We start from the raw sequence: 14755 nt of genomic DNA, 5'->3' as shown, positions 1-14755 counted from the left end.
AAAGTAAGCATATGAAATTAATTTACATATGGGCCGGGCGTTGTTAGAAAGCCCGTTTATCTCTGCCGGGTCCGTATGGCTTAGCCAAAACATGGGCTTGGTAACTATTTTCGGCCCGTGGGCCAGGTCTGAGTTCAAAATTAGCCCAACATTGATTTCGGTCTGGGAGTGGGCTTGGGCCTGTAGGTTAGGCTTAGTTGGCCGCACGGTTTTCCTTGCCTTCGTCAGATTTTTTTTTGAGCATTTGCAGTGCCTGCCACGGCAAAAAAGGTTAAGATTGGAGGTAACTACTGCTTGTAACATGAGCGAAGTGCGATCTTTACATCTGAAAATTCAAGTACAGAAGCAAGAGCTCCAAAGATAGTCTAGAAGAAGGTCTATCTATTCAATATTCATCTTAGAATTCCGTTACACAAAAGAGACATCTAGAATTACCCAACATACACAAAAAGAAATTCAACTTGGCACTTCATGCTCTCATTTTTTAAAAGTTGGATGAGAACGTGATCTATGGAAATACCTCTTCGTCTTCTATACTTACCTTGAAGTCAAAACCAGGCTACCGAAATGTACAGGCCTTGTCTGGATGTAGGTGAAACAGCTCATATGGTATCTTTTTCGGGTTTCAAGGTGTTATTCCAGGAACCTGAGGGATACTAGGCTTTGGCTTCTTTACTTTTTCCACCATGACAGCTTGAGTTGTTAGAACTACCCCAGCAATGGAGGCAGCAATTTGAAGAGCATATCTTGAAACCTTGCAAGGATCTATCACTCCAGCATTTAGAAGATCTTCATATTTGTCCGCCATTGCATTGTAGCCACATCTCCATTCACATGATCGAATCTTTTCTATGACCACCTCCCCATCAACCCCTGCATTGGTAGCAATTGCTCTGGCAGGTGCAACAAGTGCCTGTAATTCCACTGTTATAATGTCACTTGTACAAATGTGCTTCAATCAAAAAAAATTTAGTCGCAAACTTATTAATCAAGGTATTCAAAGGAGGATACATATATTCTATATAGAGGTGCAATGCTTGTCCACTTAGCCCAAAAGGACTCACAAACATTAGAAAGGAAAGAAATGAGACAGCGTGAGAGCTAACCTTCGCTACTATATCAACACCAATCCGTTCATTTGCATCCTCCATAGAGTCCTTGATCATGGGAACCTGCTCTGTAAGATGAACATATGTGGCACCACCCCCAGGCACAATTCCCTCATCCATGGCAGCAAATGTAGAATTCTTTGCATCCTCAATTCTCAGTTTCCTATCTTCAAGTTCCAATTCAGTGTGTGCTCCAACCTAAATTGCACCATAATGCATCACAAAGTAAATATAGAAACATAACAAAAAAACTTTAGGAGCAACACTAGTTCAGTTGCAGGATATATTCCCACAAACTTGCGAGGTTATATTCATATTTTATTTATCTTTATAGTTGCAACAAGAATCAGATCGTAAGAAACAAGTGAAATACATAGTCACATTATGTTCACCTGATTTTTCTCTCTCCACAAAATATGCAATTTGATCCGCTCTAATGCATAAACATACTTAGTCAGTCAACGACCAACAATCAATCATTTAGTTTGAGAGGGGGGTGTTAAAAACTTAGAATATATTATTATGATTTAGTTTTCTAGTTTATATTGATTTAGGTTCCTATGATGTTTTCTTAATTTATAAGTTTCATTCATCTCTTGAGTTTCATTTTTCCTCTATTCCCCTATATAAGGGCTCTCTTTGTACTACACAATAAATAAAACCAATGTTATCAATCTTTTATTTTAACACAGTAAAATTCATCCACAAGTGACAATAGAAAAAACATACTATTTGTGACAAAATCTATAGGAAGTAATAAAAAATAAGTAATAAGGTTTGTGACGAAATCTATAGAAAGTAATAATAAGTAATTAAAAGGGTTTATCTCGCAAACCTTGATGACAGCCACACCACCACAGAGTTTAGCAATTCTTTCGGAGAGCTTTCTCGACAGATAAGCATTATTGGTTTCAGCAAGATCCTTCTTTATCTGCAAAATTCTTGCTTGAATTTCAGCTTTGGTTGAGGGGTCAGCTACAATGGTTGTTGAGTTACTTGTTATGGTAACTTTTCGTGCAACACCAAGCTGATCTGATGTTGCACCTATAAGGCCGAGTCCCAATTCTCCAGAGATATAATCAGCACCTGATAATATTGAAATTATCTCCCCGAATAAATAGAGATGACTTCTTGGCAGGAAATCTTATATATAAATAGCTTTTTTAGTGTTGTTACAACAATATAAGACAGTTGACATTCATATTGACGTTCTAGATGAGTTTGTATCAACACTACACAGTTTCTCAAGAAAAAAAAAAATGTATCATGTGTTTATTAGAACATCTACTATACCGATTCATGTTTTGGAGTGCATGAATTTCTAAAATAGGAGCCTCGATTTTGGTTAGACTTATGAATGTAAGTTCACCTGTCATAAGGGCAATGTCCTGCAACAGAGCTTTCTTTCTTTCTCCAACTCCCGGGCATTTGACAACAGCAACATTAAGCAGACCTTGTGTTTTGTTAACCACTAGTGTTCTCAATACTTTCATTGAGATATCCTCAGCAAAAATTAGCAGTGGAACACTCAACTGATTCGCCTTTTCTAGCAAAGGAACTATTTCTTCCACTGTCGCAATTTTTTGATCAGTTACAAGGACTTTAGCATTGTCAAACTCCACAATAGATTTTTCTTGGTTTGTGATGAAGTGTGGTGACATATAACCCTTGTCAATCTGTAAAGCGAGAGCTCATATAATAAATCTGTAAAGAAAGAACTTCTAATTTACCATAGAGAGGAATCAGAAGCCAAAATATATGAACACTACACTGTAACAAGATCACAAAACGTATCAATTTGTAAATGCTAAGGCCTACAGCTCAATCATCAATAAAGCCAAAGAAAAGCTTATTCGCTTTATCTTTCGGCACCAAAGCGTTCCAGTTCAGAATATAATCCATTTTATCATATGTCAATAACCATGAGGAGTGTTTTATTGGACTATGTGGTCAGATTCAGACTGGTATGAGACTCCAAATCATAAGGAGATCAATGCTGCAGTATCTCAGATAATCATTCATTACCGAAGCAATTCATGGTTGTGACAAAGACTGGTAAGAAAAGCTTTGTGGTTCAAAGGCTAGTATGGGTTAATTGCATTGACACATGTCAAAGTGCACTCACTTCGCAAAACAACAGCTTTATCATGCTAGGAATAACTATCTAAAAGTGAGGCTTCATACACTTATTTAGTGCAGTTGAGAAAATGTTGGGGTGCAAGGGGCTATATTTGCCACAGTACTAATTAAAAAGAGGGAACAACAGGGATTTTATAATACCAATGTTATTATTTCAAAAGGAATTGGAGCAACATACATATTAAAAGTCTTGTACTCTCTAATGGATTTAGAATAGTGCATGAACCTTTTACGTTCCAATCAGTAAGTTATTTCTAGCATTTTGAGCTTTCTGGTATTTTGTTATTGCCTTGATCCTATTAAACTGAAAGTTTGAAGCAGATTGTAAACATACAATCATTGACTAAAATTGGACTACTGATAGTCATAACGGTTCCATGGTTCTGTCAGTGACTTATCTATTGTCAAGGAGTAGAAAAAATAATTTTAAGGAAAAGAAGAAGATAAACAACTGAAATCATGTCCTACTTTCAAGAGAGTTCCAACCAATTTTAATCAAAATTAATGAGTTTTTTTTTTTTTTTAAAATATTTTACATAAACTGTTCAGATCTTGAAGAATTTCTTTATATTTTGACAAGGAGCATGTGAACTTGTGTAGCGGCATTGTGCACATTGAGCAGTAACTTATGTTAAAATTTAAAGTATTAGAAGATAGACAAATAACTTTCCAGACTTAGAACATCAGGATCACCTTCATTCCTTCCTCAACTATAACGGAGGTTTCAGCTGAAGCTGATGATTCAAGAGAGACTATTCCATCGGGGCCAATTTTCTCTATCGCTTCAGCAATCAAATTCCCAACAAACTCATCATTTCCAGCAGAGATTGAAGCCACGGCTGCGAAGAGATTTAAGAATTTCAAAGTTATGTTTCTAACCAAAAACAAATTTACAATTTTTTGGTAGAGTATTTCTAAGTGGAATACTTTTCAACAAGCTTAAAATAAAGGAGAATCAGAGACCTTTTATATCATCTCTTCCTTTTACAGGATAACTTCTCTTTTTCAAGACCTTGACCAATTCCACAACAGTCCGGTCCATTCCTTTCTTCAACGAAACAGGGTTCGCGCCAAAAGCAACAGCCAACAACCCCGATCTGATCATTTCACGAGCCAATATGATTGCTGTGGTAGTACCATCACCGGCCAAATCATTCATTTTACACGCAACCTGGTAGGAACTCATTTTACATGTTTATCATTAATTAAGCATATAAAATCAACAAGAAATTTAGAGGAAAAGATTATGTAGCAACCATGAACCTCTTGAATAAGCATTGCTCCAACATTCTCCAATGTATCTGAAAGCTCAATAGCTCGAGCAATTGTTACACCATCATTAACTACTTTTAGTTTCCCCGACTCAGACAGAACAACATTACGCCCTGCATGATTGGGCAAGAAAAAGATTAAGTCAATCAACGAAGCCACGTTAACATACTTGTAAACAACTTCTGTGCACAAGGCTCCCGCAGAACATGCATGATTTACGCAAATCTTACCCTGCATACTGAGAGACTGTTTCCAGGAATTGAACATGTGACCGTTAGGTTGCACACATGCACCACTGAACCACAGCTTCGTCTGTTAAAATATAAACAACTCTTGTACACAATACTCTCGTGGTGGTTGGGGTTGGAGATAAATAAGATGTATGTAGATCTTAACCCCCACATAATATGTTAAATTGTGACCTCTAGGTTGCACCCCTACTAAATACAAAAAATGATAGCATCCAAGAGATGAAAAGGTTAATCCATCTTCTCTACCATTATGATACCTAATACTATCAAGCCTGATTAACTTCAGTATTGTGGTATAATTATCAATATTAGTGTTAGACACTGCGAAACTAAATGCAGAGAGCATATCAAGACCCCACTATATGTATAAGCAAAAAGGCAATCATCATAGTAAAGAGACATCTTCTAAGAAAACACGCACAATTCCTCCACAACTAGCTCACCATCTTTGTTGAGACAGTAATCACAGATGCATACAAACAGCAAAACACTGTCTACATAATCAAATTAAGAATAATTTCACAGTATCCAGATGCACGAGGTGAATATAGAAGAAGCTCCAGATACCTCTTGGGCCCAAGGTGAGAGAAACAGCATCAGCAAGCTTATCTATCCCGGCTTGCAAGGCCTCTCTGGATTCTTTTCCGTAAGATATCTTCTTTGCGCCTCCACTCACCACCAAACTCCTCGTAATCTTAGGGTTCGTCCAGAACCCAAGCGTCCTTTGCCTTCCATTAAGGTTCTGCAACAAATCTATGCGTCAAATTCGCAATCCAAGCGCGTACAAGGATAAGATAACCAAAGCAGGCATAGTTCCATGTAGTGAATTCTAGTAGTATTTATTGCAGCTTCCATTGAAACCACTCCCTTTTGACACTCTTTCCCCCAGCTAGATATCAATATGTATCTCAATCCTCAATCAAAGCAGTTCACACACACACAAATAGTACAGAGAGGAGGACATACATAGAAGAGAGGTGCATCTGCGAATGGAAGTGGTGAGGAGAAACAGAGAGACATTCGAGAGACGTTGAAGAGCATATTGAGCTCCAGAATCTAGTGAGGTTTTAAGGAGGTTTTAACTTTTGAGGCTTTTAGTTTAGGGTGACTGAGTTCGACCCGGTCGAATCGTTTGCCAAATGGGTCGAAAGCGTTAATTGTTGGGCCTGAACAATCTACTTAGCCCATTAGTTTAGGCCCAACTTGAAAAATATAATGAAAAAATCAACCTCCAGTTAATAATTTTAGTTTAAGAAGAAAAAAAAAGAAGGAAATAGCAATGCTCAATTTTTTTCCAGGCTTGGGGTGCTAAAACTAAAATGTGTGAGCACTTGTAGCCCTATATTGGAGACAATAGGGTCGGTCCACGGATTTTTTTTTATCGCGTTTCGCTCAAAAAATTGAAGGAAAATAGTGCATCAAACTGTTTAATTCATTACAATAACAACTCAAATTAATTCGAGTATTGTTCCAACAACTTTAACACTCGTCCTGCATTGGTTTTAAAAAATTACTGCTGCTCCCAGATTCCCAGTTTCTGTATTGTATTTTATTGGTTTTAAAAAAATACCTTCACTTCACATAATTTTCTCATGCATAAATCATAATCTTGTTACCAAAGAAAATTAATCAAGGAAACCGCTAATCTTAAACAATTCAATAAGGCCGTAACCAGAAAGTCTTTAAGAATCAAATCAAAGCTCAAAGCATCAATAAACTAACGCTTACTCTAATGAGAAACTTAGGATTATCAACTTATCCCAAGAAAACAATGGAAACACGACTGAATGACAACATAAAAGAGAAGCAAATCGGTTTCTGGCTTCCTTGATGTGGTAACATCATAAGATATGCAACAAGTAAGCCCCTTCATGGGAAGTGCTAAATTTCCATCATTGCCGTGCCCTACTCAGTGTGCTGCATCTTCTTCTTCACAGAACTTGGAGTACTCATCTGAGTCCTTCAGGTTCCTTAACTCAGCAGCATCACTTATTTCAACCTTCATAATCCAACCTTTTTCGTATGGGCTCGAGTTAACCTTCCATGGAAAAAAAACAAGACATTCTTAGTGGACAGGCATCTCAAAGATCTACCTTTGATTACCCTAGAATGTCAACATAGGCTGTGCCAACCAAATGGAGATGAATAGAATAAGCATAATAAAAAAGCAAAACAGCCCATTCAAAAAAAAAAAAAACAGAGAGAAACAGTCGAGATAAGCTCTCTCTTTATTTGGAGTTTAACTCAAGCAAAGGCACACTTCATTAGTTTAACAAACCTAAAGTGGCTAATTTATCTTTTTCGCAACAGAGTAATTAATGCCAAAATATGCACCACAATCAATAACTAATACCGTATCAACATGTTACATCATCATGCAGTACGATAGCTAGATTATGTAGTACCTCAAGGAAGAGATTAAAAAAAAGTAAAATGAGCTCTGTAATATGTATGCTGCGGCGAAGTCGATTGTTATCAATAAGAACGAACTGACGGCACAAATCAAGCTCTACATTGAAGCTAGCAAAGGTGAAAGGACTGTTCCCTGCCCCACAAAAGAAATATACGAAGATAGAGATAATGTGACATACCACTACCTCCTCAGAGATGAAACTAACTCCGAAAATGCATTTATAAATAATATTTTTCAACACAGAATAAGCAAAGAGGGACGCAAATAATGAATCAAAATATAAATAATTTTGGGCAAAATACATAAAACGGAGCCAGGTTGGAATACCCACCAAACCAGGCGAATTGTTGAGCTCTTCATTAACTTCCACTACTTTTCCTGAAACTGGAGAATTAATATCACTAGTAGCCTTAACACTTTCAACTGCACCAAAGTTAGTGTTCTGTTTTACTGCTACCCCAACTTCTGGCAATTCAACGTATACAACATCGCCCAAATGATCTTGAGCGTGATCTGTTATGCCAATGGTAGCAGAATTGCCATCAACCTTAACCCACTCATGAGAATCAGCATACTTCAGATCCTTCACAACTGCAGGTCCATTGGAAAAGCATAAGCAAAAGTTGACAAGAAGAGATTGGACTTCGCAAAGGCTAGTTTTAAGTGCTACATCATACGCAAGAATAAGATGTTTAACTGGTAAGTTCCCATGAGAGAGAGAGGCAGGTAGGGAGGGTGAGTGAGTGAGAGTCAGAGAGAGAATAATTTAAAACACTTTATCACTTCTAAAGCAATTTCTCTGTCATAAGTTTCATATTTTCATACCCCAAGAGATTTATCAACCCAAAAGTCCATCACCTTCTCTTTGCTTAAGATGGAAATTTTATTTATTAGATGAGAATCTACTAAGAAGGTATCACCCTATGAGATTGTATCTACAATCCAAACAGCCTATTACCTCCAAAAGCAAATTTTCATCAACAATACTAACTATTCGCACTATAATGAGTACAACGAGTGCATGAACATTTTAAGTGAAGAAATCGCTGTCTTTGTCTCCAAAGGCTCTTCTAATTTTTATCATTTCATCATCATCAAAGCTTTATTCCAAATATTAAGACATCATCACATGAATGCAGTTAAAATCCACAACATGGATTCTCTTCCCCTAATTGTTTCAATATAAAGCTATGACTTATGTCCTGTTTTATCACTTCCATCCATATAGGTTTTGGCTTTCCTCTTTCCTTTATTTAAACTCCTACTTCGATTTTTTCAACCTTTGGTATCACGGTACCAACATCTCAATACCCAAACTATCTTAATCAATTTTCCGTCAGCAGCAACTATAGTGAAATGTAACAAAACCAGCTGGTTTAGGCAGCTTAATTTTTAAGCTCGCTGTTTGAACTTCTCCTAACTACTTGGGGTCAGCTACAATGGCGCTGTAGAGATGAAATTTCCTTTTGTTTTCCTTTTTTTTTTTTCTCTGAGAGTGAATAATATTAACCAAGAAATAGAAAACAATAATACTTTGACAGTATGCAGTTAAAAGTGGTTAGAGAACTGAGTGGATATGTGCTGGTACCAACTAGATATTGCCTACTCCTTTTCCAGAACAATCATGCCAACTGCCAAGACCACCAGCACAATCCATAACATAAACCAATGATGCAATTTGTTTGTAACAAAATCTATTCCCGATTCCAAAACATAGTGGAAACATATTTACATAGAACACAAAAATATCCACTTAAAGCTACCTCAGGTATCCAATATTAACCCACGAAAATAATAAAGTACCCGAAATCAATGACTGTCCAGGATCAATCGCAATATTTCGTCAAAAAAAAATCAAAGATCTGAATTACAATATCATCAGCGCCGCCAAGGGCAGGCACTCTGCAGGCAACGGAATATGGTGACAGAATCAAAATATAAAAGCTCTGATTCTGATCGATCCAAGAGTCCTCCACATCTTGCATCATATACAAAACAAATACTAAACTAGAAAAACACAAAGAACTCAACTTTGATATCAAATGTTTCAATAAAAACAATCTGAGATCAGGCACCGTAACAAACACAGAACAGAAGATCGACCATATGCACGCATAACGATGTACACCATACCCATCAAAATCACCTATCATGATCGATATGTATACATATAAAAAATAATATAAGGAATACATAAACGAAGAAAGCAAATGAATGATTCACCTGTAGCAAAACCCCTAGGAAAGACTGAGATCCTGAGGTGAGAAGCAGCCCTTGAAGCCCACAACAACCTTGCAGCCATGTTATTGTTGAGGCGAGAGTGGCTCCAGCAAGCGTATTCGCTTCTCTTTCAATACACACAACACTCTCAATTTTGAGAGTGTCACACGGGCTTTTATAGGGTTGGTGGATGTTTGTTTTTGTGTATTATTTCATACTCTTTAGGCATATAAATGAAACCAAATACTCCAAATAACAGTCCAAATCTCCAAACAACCAATGTGGGGAAAAAATTATAAATAAATAAATATTGTAGGATATGGTGGTGGGTCAATGTGTCAACAAACCCACTGTACAAGAGTTGGTGAGTCAGTGAGTGCTGACTAATGGGCAGGTGACATGAAAGTCAGTAATGGGCCTACGGGGCAGTCCAATCCAATTGATCCAAGTCCAACCCCCCATGATAGGCTAGGCCCGGTCCAAAACCAGAAGCCCAACAGGGTAGAGCTATACCATTATCTCGATCTCTCACAATCACATATAGTCGGATTCGGAGGTTTCATAATTTGTTTAGAGTAGAAAAGTCTACAATTTTAAATATAATAATTTGATAGGTGTGTCGCATCACATCACACTTTATTTTTTTCTTTTTATGAATTTATGTGACTTTTTCTAGATATAGATCGTAAAATCTAAAGAATTATAGAGCCCCGAATCCAATACAGACTCTCCGTCCACTTCCTCTCTGGCTCTCTCAGGTCTTATACACTAGAACTTGTTCTATTATGGTTGATAAATATTAGATTTTTTCAGTTCATGTTAATGCTTTTCATTTATTCACAATATTTACAGGATCCATCACAGTTAGCGCTAATCAGCATACACAAGCCAAGCAACTTGATGTTTGACCAAAACTTAGTCCTCCAGTACAGGAGACTAAACAATACAAGCAACCATCAAACGGGTAACAGAACATTCTTCATATCCTTGTGTATTGTTCTAATGACAGTAGTTACTTGCTCAATCTGATCTTCACTTGAACATGCTGAGAGAAGTACTTTTGCAGTTCCGCCATCTGGGTAACAACCAGCATCGATCATTTCTTCAAAAATTTCCAAACATCTTGTGTATAATTTCTTTCTAGAGTACGCTCCAAGCCGAGAAGTCCAAGTCACCACATCAGGTATCAGATTTTTGGTGTGGAGGGACTGGAAGAGCCCTTCCATTCTCTCGAAAAATCCTGCCCGACCATATGTGTTGATCAATATGTTATACGTGCTGATATCAGTAGCATAAGGTCCTTTCTCCATTGCAGTTAGGACTTCTTCCATCTTTTCAAGTTGACCTAATCGGCCATACAGATTGAGCATGCTGTTGAGAACAAAAGTGTCTGGTTTGAGACCAGATTTGTGCATCTGGTTTACAATGTCCTCACATTTACCTACGTTTCCTGCTCTAGAGTACGCAGATAGAAGTAGCATGTGCGATTTCATTGTTGGCATTATCCCTAGACGCTTCATTTCTTCAAATACAGCTTGTGCATCTGAAACACATTAAAACAATCAAATGTATAGGGACGACTAAAATAACTAAAAACAGGTCACAACTTCAAAGAACATTTTAGTAACTCTTCTGAGTAGTCTTACAGTAGAATTTGATTTATCCAGACCCATATATTGTGTCTGCCGCACAAAGAATTTTCAATTCAATATTGTGGAAATAGTTATTCTGCAGACGTTTTTTTCGTTCACAGGATTGAGGGGATAATGAAAGAGCCAGATGCCTATGTCAGATTACAGATTTTCTTTTCGACTTTGGAAATTTGAGGACAAAGAGTGCCTATTCTTGCAGAAAAGAACACAACAAAGTTTCAAAAGTAATTTGGTAAACAAGTTGGTAATAATATGTTTTCAGTATAAGCATTTACCCTCGTGAAGACCAGCTCTTCCATAAGCATCAACCATGATATTGAACGAAGCTCTGTCCGGTTCACACCCCATGTGTTGCATGAGTGAAAACACTTCTGCCGCACCATATGGAAAACCTGCACGGCTGTTATGTGACACGAGTCAACACATGGGGATGCAGATATAATGTCGACAAAGAAAAACTTGTAGTTCTGGTATTTGGATTTCGATTTAACCAATTTTGAGTAAAGAAAGAGACAGTTGTCCAAGGAATTTTAACATTTCTAAGAACTTGATGAGACCATTCAAACATACTATAATTGTCTTATTCTGTAAGTTTGTGAAAATATTCTCAAATAGGTAACAAAATCATCATTTGAATATTCAAGACATGATAGAACTATATGGGATATTGACCTATAGGCTTCCAGGAGACCATTGTATGCATAAACATCAGGCTCAAAGCCCGCTTCTTGAAGCTGCTCAAATATTTCTTCAGCCTTTTCACAAAGTCCTTCCCTAGCAAATGCATTCACCATGGCAGTGTAGGTGCAGATATTTGGTTTGCATTTCTGACTCTTCATTTCGTTGAACAACTTTAAGGAAACATAGCATTGGCTTGCCTGGTAGAAGAAAATGCATAAATAGACCTTAAATTTCAAAGAGGAATCAAACAGTAAAGTAGAAGACAAAGAATTGTATACAAAATCAGAGTATGTCTTGTTAGATCTGCCTCAAATTAAAAATTTGTAGAGCATAATGAGAAAATCTCGAAGGAATTCATCATCGAAGAGTTTCAAGCAGATCTCCTCTAAACTAATTAAGATTGCAATACTCATATTTAAAACCATTCGTTGGAAAATTGGAATCGTATCATATGCAGATAGTACACGAATGTGAAATATCTCAAGCCTCTAGAAGTTGGAAAGAGAGCTATACAAGAATCAGGCTCACCTTTCCGTATAGGTTGATTAACAATGTGTAAGTTTCAGTCGATGGTTCACAGCCATCTCTTTTCATCCTCTTATATATTTCCTCAGCTTTTTGGCTGTGTCCACTCTTCATTAGCCCATCAATATAAGCGTTGTATACGGTTGCACCTGATCAAAATTAATATCCAATATCCTTATGTTGTAAGATCACAATTTTGTAGAGCACACTACAAACAAAATTTACACATAGTAAAGCACATGCAAATCAAAATAAAGAGTACAAGAAAATGAATCACAATTGAAGCTAACCATTTGTCAACCTGCTAGTTTTCAGCTCAGTTTAATATGCCAAGTGAGACGACTTCATACAAGTAATAATTTTGGAATTGGAAACCACTGATGGTTAAATGAGATGACCCTTTTAGTTGCAAACATCAACAGAAAAATTAGCTTATGGCATCTGATTAAGAAAAACATACTTGGGGAAAGGCCATACTTCCGCATCTCGCCAAAAGTCGCTTCTGCTTTCTGCAGCACCCCGGATGAGCAATATGCCTTCAGAAGAAGAGCATAAGTATCTTCAGTAGGGATGCATCGAGCTTCAAGTAGATCTAAGTATGTCGACTCTGCCTTCTTGTGTAGAGTTTTCTGTCCATAAGCTTCTATGAGTAAATTGTAGCACATAACGTCTGGGCGGAAGGAGCTCCGGTATAGTATCCATTCACATATCTGGAGTTTATGTCAGAGTTATATTTGGAAATATACAACGCAAGAAAGATTACGATATAAGTAGAAAAGGGAGCTTCTATCCCATTCAAGAGAAGGGAGTTTCTACATTATAAATGTTAATGCTCAGAGCAACTGGTAGGACTGATACCATGAACCACTGACTATCCTGAAAATGAAAAAACAAAACCCAGTAATATGAAGGGGAAAAGTCCAATTCTCTTACCAATATAATTGAATCCCATTTTTTATTCAAACGAAGTTGAACAGCTACATTGATAAGATCATCCCAAGTACTATGAGTATGAGGAAGAGTATCAAGCGCATCCCAAATTCTATTAGAATTCGCTTCATTCTGTACAAAGTTCAGGATTTGATTAGCAATAGGGCTCAAAACTGGGAAGATTCCATCAACAAACCCAGAACCGTATTTCCATCCTCGTCCCCTTAATGAACCACCTACACAAAACATAACAAAGATGATGATAATGATTTGTGAAATGTAATGCGATTCGCGATTTGCATATATTACATCTTTTCCTGGACATCTTCTTGCGGTTAAAGGATCTGAGTCTCCCACGTTTATCAATAAAAAGACCATCATGATAGTGCTTCTCAACAGCTGTGCTGCAGGAAATCTTTGTTCTCCATCTGGACTTAGTCCTGCAGCTTCTTGTTTCTATAAATATGCATTTCAGTGGGCATTCAAGTATCAACCTGCAAATATTTTCAATCAAAACAAAAGGACAAATTGTTCATTGTTACATATGATCTTCAAGTATGCCATTACAGAACCAAGAAAGAAATAGATATATAAATGAGTCATCTGAACACCACAAACTAAAATCCAAGAGAAAAAAGAGTATACAATGTTTTAATTATATTCCTTAATTGCAGCAGAGATGCTTGTAATTCTTTTTCAAATCAGTCACAGGAGGACGCCACATAGAATTTACAACCATAAGCTACGACATAGCTAAGACACAGTCCCTTCTATATTACTGCAATCTTCATAGCCACAAAGGAAACAAAATGGGGCAAGAAAGATATACCCATAAGAACAGAATAGCATAAACGCAGAACCAGTGCAGGGAAATGAACGAAATTGTAAGAGAATAAGACTTCAGACTTACATGAAAGCATCAAAGGTTGAATTTTTCAGTTGGGGTTGCAGTACAGGATAGAGTGGCTTTCAAGATAAAGTATTTGCGGAGGAAGAATAAGAACAAAAACAAGTAAGAAAAAAAAAATCTCAAGCAAGCACTGACGAAGGCCGGAAGTCGCATTCGCGCATACATACGTACAAGCGGGTCTCTGCTCCATATGATTGGATTTGTTCCATCTAAATTAAATCTAAGTTTGGATATAAATTAATCTAGATGAAAACATAAAAATTTTATTCGGTTTAATTTAAAATTGGGTATGTGCTAATGAGCTATTGATTGAATGATAATGACTTTGCACGCCATGACTTCACGTTAAGGGTTCTAGTCTCACCTTCTCCGAATATTTATAAGGAAATGTGTGGGTTTAGTCTGCCTCTGCGTGTGGTGTGTGAGCTTAGTCTGCCCTTACGTGGGCTTGATTTGTGTCTCATACGTGAGCCTTATTGACACTTATACTTTCATAGGCTTGATCTGGTGGTGTGTGATATATTGTATTTGTACTTGTATTCAAAAAAAAAAATTAGGTATGTCCTTTTAAATCGAGTCTAGTCCAAATATAAAAATATTGTTCGATTTACTCGGATCTTAATTCGAATGAGATTGTTATCCAATTTACTTGT

The 14755-nt window shown here is 37.0% G+C and overlaps 3 protein-coding genes across 6 annotated transcripts; all 3 read right to left on the bottom strand.

The window, feature by feature from the left end:
- Window positions 1-361: 361 nt before the first annotated feature.
- Window positions 362-5866, bottom strand: LOC119988532 (chaperonin 60 subunit alpha 2, chloroplastic). Of its 4 annotated transcripts, none has more exons than XM_038833595.1 (9): window positions 5738-5866; window positions 5339-5513; window positions 4505-4633; window positions 4212-4419; window positions 3942-4087; window positions 2479-2785; window positions 1945-2195; window positions 1107-1307; window positions 362-913 (listed from the first exon to the last, which is right to left on the bottom strand). In XM_038833595.1, the coding sequence occupies exons 3-9, from the start codon at window positions 4535-4537 to the stop codon at window positions 626-628; spliced, it is 1434 nt and encodes a 477-aa protein (XP_038689523.1). In that variant the 5' UTR covers window positions 4538-4633; window positions 5339-5513; window positions 5738-5866; the 3' UTR covers window positions 362-625. The 4 variants fall into 4 exon arrangements, with proteins under 4 accessions (XP_038689523.1, XP_038689522.1, XP_038689524.1 ...); XM_038833594.1 differs by having other exon boundaries at window positions 4512-4633; XM_038833596.1 differs by lacking the exons at window positions 5339-5513; window positions 5738-5866 and adding an exon at window positions 4751-5301.
- Window positions 5867-6396: 530 nt separating this feature from the next.
- On the bottom strand, window positions 6397-9601 carry LOC119988299 (glycine cleavage system H protein 2, mitochondrial-like). Its single transcript, XM_038833281.1, has 3 exons — window positions 9408-9601; window positions 7516-7775; window positions 6397-6809 (listed from the first exon to the last, which is right to left on the bottom strand). The coding sequence occupies exons 1-3, from the start codon at window positions 9484-9486 to the stop codon at window positions 6681-6683; spliced, it is 468 nt and encodes a 155-aa protein (XP_038689209.1). The 5' UTR covers window positions 9487-9601; the 3' UTR covers window positions 6397-6680.
- A 616-nt stretch (window positions 9602-10217) lies between these two features.
- Window positions 10218-14257, bottom strand: LOC119988762 (pentatricopeptide repeat-containing protein At2g35130). Its single transcript, XM_038833920.1, has 8 exons — window positions 14103-14257; window positions 13502-13686; window positions 13196-13428; window positions 12723-12972; window positions 12266-12411; window positions 11729-11934; window positions 11332-11456; window positions 10218-10947 (listed from the first exon to the last, which is right to left on the bottom strand). Coding segments are annotated over exons 1-8 (1734 nt in total). The 5' UTR covers window positions 14105-14257; the 3' UTR covers window positions 10218-10360.
- Between the last annotated feature and the right edge of the window lie 498 nt (window positions 14258-14755).

Source organism: Tripterygium wilfordii, chromosome 21, assembly GCF_013401445.1.
Source record: "Tripterygium wilfordii isolate XIE 37 chromosome 21, ASM1340144v1, whole genome shotgun sequence".
NCBI classification, from domain to species: Eukaryota; Viridiplantae; Streptophyta; class Magnoliopsida; order Celastrales; family Celastraceae; genus Tripterygium; species Tripterygium wilfordii.
This window is presented reverse-complemented; position numbering and strand designations above follow the sequence as displayed.

Bases quoted from the DNA above. Each gene is read 5' to 3' on its own strand.
- LOC119988532 (XM_038833594.1), bottom strand. From the start codon at position 5,812: ATGCTCTTCAACGTCTCTCGAATGTCTCTCTGTTTCTCCTCACCACTT. The intron at 2,786-3,941 runs GTGATCCTGATG...CTCGCTTTACAG, and splicing joins TAGTTGAGGAAGGAATGAAG to ATTGACAAGGGTTATATGTC. The intron at 914-1,106 runs GTTAGCTCTCAC...GTGGAATTACAG, and splicing joins GTGTTGATATAGTAGCGAAG to GCACTTGTTGCACCTGCCAG.
- LOC119988299 (XM_038833281.1), bottom strand. From the start codon at position 9,486: ATGGCTGCAAGGTTGTTGTGGGCTTCAAGGGCTGCTTCTCACCTCAGG. The intron at 7,776-9,407 runs GTGAATCATTCA...ATGGACCTGCAG, and splicing joins TCCTAGGGGTTTTGCTACAG to TTGTGAAGGATCTGAAGTAT. The intron at 6,810-7,515 runs GTGGGTATTCCA...TTTCCATGGAAG, and splicing joins TCAACAATTCGCCTGGTTTG to GTTAACTCGAGCCCATACGA.
- LOC119988762 (XM_038833920.1), bottom strand. The intron at 12,973-13,195 runs GTAAGAGAATTG...CATAAACTCCAG, and splicing joins AATGGGATTCAATTATATTG to ATATGTGAATGGATACTATA. The intron at 10,948-11,331 runs GTAAATGCTTAT...AATGTGTTTCAG, and splicing joins AAGAGCTGGTCTTCACGAGG to ATGCACAAGCTGTATTTGAA.